General features: G+C 50.0%; 1 protein-coding gene across 1 annotated transcript; it reads right to left on the bottom strand.

Annotated features, from left to right (window-relative positions):
- Positions 1-1,316: 1,316 nt before the first annotated feature.
- On the bottom strand, positions 1,317-3,785 carry TACSTD2 (tumor associated calcium signal transducer 2). The gene has a single exon (XM_044673440.1). The coding sequence runs from the start codon at positions 3,150-3,152 to the stop codon at positions 2,226-2,228; it is 927 nt and encodes a 308-aa protein (XP_044529375.1). The 5' UTR covers positions 3,153-3,785; the 3' UTR covers positions 1,317-2,225.
- Positions 3,786-6,470: the final 2,685 nt, after the last annotated feature.

Here is a 6,470-nt window from a genome sequence, read left to right as displayed (position 1 = left end):
CAATGAACTGCTTCACAGGTGATTAACTGCGGGAGGCAGGTGGGGGAGGGAGGCCGACGGCTAAACCGGCCTCCGAGGTCCCAGCTAAAAGCTCCCCCTCAGCCGCTGGGGCGACTCCTTCCAAATTCTTGTTTTACGACCAAGCTCAGACGCTTCCCAGAGCCCAGTTTGGGGTCGGAGAGAGCCGGCTGCATACCTCTGACCCCACCCCTAAGAGCCGGGGCGGAAGCCTGCACCGGGGTGTGGAAGATTTGGAACCCAAACACTTCTCACCTCCACAATACAGGGTCCGAAGGCACCGCTGGGGGCCGGGTTTAGAGACGGAAGATCTAGTTCCAAATCCTGGCTGTCTATTCAGGGATTACCGGCTAGGAGACCTTAGGGAAGTCATTCATTTCCCTGTGCCTCAGTTTCTCTACCTGTAAAATAAATGGACTGGTCTAGATAGCTGCTAAGGCCAGCCCTCTTCCAGTTTTGTGCTCCAGTCACCGAACAATCCCAAGAAGAGAGAGGGCACTTGGGAGTCCCTGGCCCCGGAGTCTTTAGGTTTTTTTGGTTTTGTTTTTTTTTTAACCCTCACCTTCCGTCTTGGAGTCAATACTGTGTATGGGTTCCAAGGCAGAAGAGCGGTAAGGGTAGGCAATGGGGGTTAAGTGACTTGCCCAGGGTCACACAGCTGGGAAATGTCTGAAGTCAGGTTTTGAACCCACAACTTCCCCTCTCGGGCCTGACTCAATCCACTGAACCCCCCAGCTCTCCCCCCACCCCACCACCAGGGTTTTCAACAGCTAAACTGAGCAGTCCCTGGGGAAGTGGATGGAGGAGTCACAAAGGTCTTTCACTGCTTTATGGGTTTTCTTCATGTTTTATTAAATCCAACAGCTTATAAAAATCCTGACGTTTATCAAAGACAACACACACATTTTTCAAAACAGACGAACACTAACTTGAGCTATACAGAAGCATTGGGGAGCAGATACCGAGTCCCCCAAAACAAGTCACGGAAAAACGCATTTCAAAGCAATGTAATAAGATGGATGTAACACAAATGGCCATAAATGAGTACATTACACAGAAGCAAATCCTCAGGCCATTACGAACACCATTATACAAAGTGGGAAATTGAGAAGATGCTCCTCTTTTGTGTTTACAGGAGATAATTAAATTAGCTTAAGCCCAAAGTGCTGTGGGTGGCCCCTTCATTTTTTTTTTAAACCCTTAACTTCTGTGTATTGGCCCCAAGGCAGAAGAGTGGTAAGGGTGGGCAATGGGGATCAAGTGACTTGCCCAGGGTCACACAGCTGGGAAGTGTCTGAGGCCAGATTTGAAGCCAGGACCTCCCATCTCTAGGCCTGACTCTCAATCCACTGAGCTACCCAGCTGCCCCAGGGTGGCCCCTTCAAATGAATTTCAGATTGGGAAAATATCTTCTGGCACTTCCAGATAGTACCAAGAAGTTCTAAGTAGAAGCCAGCAGGTACAGAGACAGACACACCCAGATGGACTTTCCAGAGAAACCCACCCCACCCCTTTTTGCCTTCCACCAGTTCTTCTTTTCAGTCCTCTTTCTGTCCCAGGACTGAAATGATTGGGCTGTTTTTATAGGTTCTTTTCCTGAGGGATCATAATAACTGGCATTTAGACAGCACTTGCTTTGTATCCATTACTTCCCTCCACGGTCCCAACAACTCTAGAAGGAGGTGCTTTTGTTTTTACCTCCATTTTACAGATAATGAAACAGAGGCTCAGAAAAGTTAAGGAAGTTGTCCAGGAGACCACACAGGTAGGATAGAAAGTCAGATGGAGCTCTCAAGACCAAAAACTACCATAAAAGCAGCAAGGTGAGGTGGAAAGGGCTAAGAGCCCAGGAGAAGGAAGGCAAAGGCGCTCACCCCAATTGTAAAGAAAGAATCTTAGAACAGAGAATCCTAAATGGAACAGAACTTAAAAGCCAGAAGCTTCTCTAGGACAGAGGATGTTAGATCTTGGAACATAAAGGGGGAACTTTAGAACGTAAATGTGTCTTCTGTGCCTCAGTTTCCTCAAAAAAAAAAAAAAGAGGGTTTGGATTCAGTTCCCTTCCAGCTCCAAGAATCTTTTTGGTGATTTCCGACAAGAGCCTGGAAAGCAGAGCATCCCGGGCAGCCAGCTTCAGTTCTGAAAAGAAGCTCTTTCTGGGACCTCCTCCTCCCCCCTCCCCAGCATCCTCCCACACAAGTCGCTCCCTACAGGTTGAGTCGCTTGTTCATTTCGCCCATCTCTTTGATTTCCACCTTCTCATACTTCCCTGACTTCCTTTTGTTGCTAATGATCAGGACCACCAGGCCAGCCACGATGGCCAGGGCCACCACCACGATGACTGCAATCAGGCCGGCCGTCATCCTCTTCATGGAGAACTCGGGGGGCTTCTCGTCCACGTAGAAGATCATGGTGTCCTCCACTTGCAGGGGCTCCCCTCGGATCTCCAGGTTGAGGTGCCGGTTGTGGAACACCGACTCGCCCTTGATATCCCTCTCGAAGTAGTAGGCCACGTCGGCGATGTCCACCTCCCCGTGCGCCTTCTGGGTGGCGTTCTGCTGCAGCTCGATCTGGATGGTGGGCTGCTCGTACTCCACGGCCGTGACGTACTTGGGGCTCAGCTGGTAGCGCTCCTGGAAGAGGCGCCGCAGGGCGCGGCTCAGGTCCGAGTGGTTGAAGGCCCGGGCGCGCTCCCGGTGCCGGAGGTTGATGAGGATGTAGCTGGTGCGCACCAGCTCGTCGCACTGGAGCGTCTGGTCGCCCTTGTCCGTGCGCCGCACGCCCACCGAGTTGACGCACCAGCACTCTTCGCTCTGGTTGCACTGGCGGGCCTTGAAGCGGCCGCCGCTGTCGCAGTCCGGGTTGTACAGGCCGTCGTTGTCCACCACGGCGTGCTCGCTGGGCTGGATCAGCTTGCGGGGCTTGTGCGGGCTCATGCGCGCCTGCATCAGCAGGCACTTGGAGGTCAAGGTGGAGCAGTCCGCCACGTGGCTGGAGCCCAGGACGGTGCACTGGCAGCTGGCGCCCACCTGGTTGCAGATGGTCCACTTGTTGGTGGGGCAGGTGCAGTTCTGGGCCGCCGTCCAGCCCGCTGCCGCCACCAGGAGCCAGACCAGCACGAGCGGCCGGGCCATGCTCAGCGAGGGAGGGAGGGAGGGAGGCAGGCAGGAGCGAAGGAGCAGCGAGCGCCGGCCCGGAATCTCTCCTGGAGCGCCTGGGCTGGATCCCGAGGTGTCTGTGCCCGGGAGAGCGGGGCGCCCCGGCTTTTATACGACGTCCGACCTGCACGGCAGGTTCCACCGCTGACTCACAGAGGAATGCAGATGACACGTTAGCCCCTGCAGTTACGGGGCAGGAGAGCTGGGCAGCCCCGGCGGCGGCTGCTGCTGCTGCGCTGCCGCCGCCTCTCACTGAGTCCCCCCCCTACGGCCCTCGGGGGAGCCGGGACAGTGCAGGTCCGGAAACTCCCACCCCGAGAGACTAGTAGCCCGGGAGCTGTCCAGATTCCCACTAACGCCCAGGGCTGGCTCGCTCTCCAGGGCTGGAATCCACACCTGCCCCAGCCACTGGACTGGAAGTCGAGGTGAGCCCAAAGTCTGGGCTTCTCCCTTCTTGGACCCAACAACTGAAGGGTGTCTCGGAAACGCACACCAGAGGACCACCTGCCTTTACCCTCTCCCCTTCCGCTTCCCCAGCTCTCGGGGAAGCCCTGCTTTCTTGGCCTCCTTCCCCTGCCTCTCTTTTGTCTCCTTCCTCCTCTCCCTCCCTCTCCCTTTCTCCTCTATCTCTCTTTTTCAAAATTCTCTCTCCCATTTCTCCTCTCCCTCCCTTCTTTTCTGTCCCTTTCTTCGCTTTTCCTGTCTTTATTTTTTTCTCTTTTCCTGACCTTCCTTTTTCCTTTCTTTCCTATTCTCTTTCCTCACTTCTTTTCCTCCTCTCCTTTCTCTGCTCTCCTCTCTCCCCTTTCTCTTCCTTTCCTCTCCTCTTTCCCTTTTTACCCTTTCCCTCTCCCTCTCCTTCCTTTCCTCCTCTAATCTCTCGGTCTCTGTCTCTTTGTCTGTCTCTCAGTGTCTCTCTCTCTCTCAGTCTCTCTCTCTCTCCCTCCCTCTCTCTCTCTCTCTCCATCTCCTTCTTTCCCCCTCTCGCCCTCGATGAATTAAAAGCAAAGAGCAAAACGTAGTGAATTGAACCCTTTCCTACAAAGATCTCAAAAAACTTTATGGATAGTGATTATTCTGTTCCTTAAACAAACAAACAAACAAACCACTCTTACCTTCAGTCTTAGAATCAATAGGAAGTCCTGGTGTCAAGGTTTCAGGAAGTTGGCATTGTTTAAACCTGTCTTAGTGAGCTTCTCAACATGTTTTTAAACTTTTTTCTTAAAAAAATAAACCTGCCCCAAACTGCCTTTTTCTGATCTCAGTACACGAGGGGACTGTATGGGTTTTAAATATAGATTTTTTTTAGAGTATGCATATATTAAACATTAAAATAAATGTACATGCAAGGGCTAGGCAATTGGGGTTAAGTGACTTGTCCAGGGTCACATAGTATTTATTCTTAATATTCGATAGACTAGGAACACCCAGAGGCTAGGACTGCCAGTGTTAGCAAAGTGCTTGGCACAGTTGACTTTAAAAATGTTTTTTAAAAAGTGGAGTCTCAGGGGGCAGCTGGGTAGCTCAGTGATTGAAAGCCAGGCCTAGAGACAGGAGGTACTAGGTTCAAATCTGACCTCATGAACTTCCCAGCTGTGTTACCCTGGGCAAGTCACTCAACCCCCATTGCCTATCATCACTCTTCTGCCTTGGAGCCAATACACAGTATTGACTCCAAGACGGAAGGTGAGGATTTAAAAAAAAAAAAAAAAGTGGGATCTACATCCTACTTTTGATGCTATCTATAGGTGACCTTGGGAAAGTCACTTAATCTCAATGGGCTTCAATTTTCTTATCTGTAAAATTAGGGGGTTGAACTAGACAGCTTCCTAGGTCCCTTCCAGTTTTAGATCTATAGACCTGTGGGAGTACATGAAAGTTAGCCTGGTCCCTACCAATTATTCAATTAATCTTCAAACCATTCACTTAGCCTCTGCCTCATTTTCCTCATTTGTAAAATGGGGATAATAATAGCACCTACCTTACAGGGTTGTCCTGAGAATCAAATAAGAACTAAGGGTGGAAAAATGACCTTATCTTTCTGACAGTTCCCATTCGGGAAGCCCAGGACAATATTGGTTAGCATTTAGGTAGCTATTTGACTTTTTCCAACTCAGGGAGGTAGGAACTACCATTTTACAAAATAGAAAACTGAAGCTCAATAACTTTCCCATGACTACACACCTCATAAGCTTTGGAGGTGGGTGTGGGTGTGGCTGTTTTTATTTAACCCCTCACTTCTGCCTCAGAATTGATACCAAAGATCAGTTCCAAGGCAGCAGAATGATAATGGCTAGGCAATTGGGGTTAAGTGATTGGTCCAGGGTCACACAGCTAGGAAGTATCTGAGGTCAAATTTGAACTCAGATCTTCCAGACTCCAGGCCCAGGATTCGGTCTACTAGACCACTTAGTTGCCTGGCACATAGTAGGTGCTTAATTCAAATTCAGATCTTTTGACTCTTTTCATTCACTATATCACACTGCCTATCTAGGTAAAAGAAATGGAGGCTTGGTTATAATAAAAAGAAGTAGAGGGGACAGCTGGAACACTCAGTGGATTGAGAGTCAGGCCTAGAGACGGGAAGTCCTAGGTTCAAATCTGGCCTCAGACATGTCCTAGCTGTGTGACCCTGGATAAGTCACTTAACCACAATCACCTAGCCTTTATTGCTCTTCTGCTTTGGAACTGATACCTAGTATTGATTCTAAGGCAGAAGGTAAGGATGAAAAAAACCAAAACAAAACAAGGGAACAGCTGGGTTCTCAGTGGATTGAGAGCCAGGCCCAGAGATGGGAGGTCCTAGGTTCAAATCAGACACTTCCCAGCTGTGTGACCCTGGGCAAGTCACTTGACCCCCATTGCCTACCCTTACCACTCTTCCTCCTTGGAGCCAATACACAGTATTGACTCCAAGATGGAAGGTAAGGGTTAAAAAAAGAAAAAGAAAAAAAGAAAAGTAGAACCCTGAAAAGTCTCAAGTGATTTATTTCCCTTAAGTACAGGTGACAAGGTCCTTCCCCTTGTTAATCAACTCTACTGTCTTGTCTTCCTGTTTCCTCCAAGATCAAATACACACTCCTGTGTCTGGCATTCAAAGCTTTCGCAATCTGGCCCTAATCTTTAGGTCTTTCCTAAGATGTTGCTCACTGGTGTGCCCTTTACATCCAGCTCACTTGTTGCTTGGCACACCCGATGCCCCGTCTCCCTTCTCCAAGTCTTAATAAATGCCTCTCCCCTGACAGATCACCCTCCATGTTTGGAATACACTCTCTCCCCTCCTCTGAGCATCTT

The sequence above is a fragment of the Gracilinanus agilis genome, chromosome 4 (assembly GCF_016433145.1).
Source record: "Gracilinanus agilis isolate LMUSP501 chromosome 4, AgileGrace, whole genome shotgun sequence".
Classification (NCBI taxonomy): Eukaryota; Metazoa; Chordata; class Mammalia; order Didelphimorphia; family Didelphidae; genus Gracilinanus; species Gracilinanus agilis.
The sequence above is the reverse complement of the archived record's forward strand: the minus strand, read 5'-3'. Positions and strand labels throughout refer to the sequence as shown.

Excerpts from the sequence above, each read along its gene's own strand:
- TACSTD2 (XM_044673440.1), bottom strand. The coding sequence starts at position 3,152 with ATGGCCCGGCCGCTCGTGCTGGTCTGGCTCCTGGTGGCGGCAGCGGGC.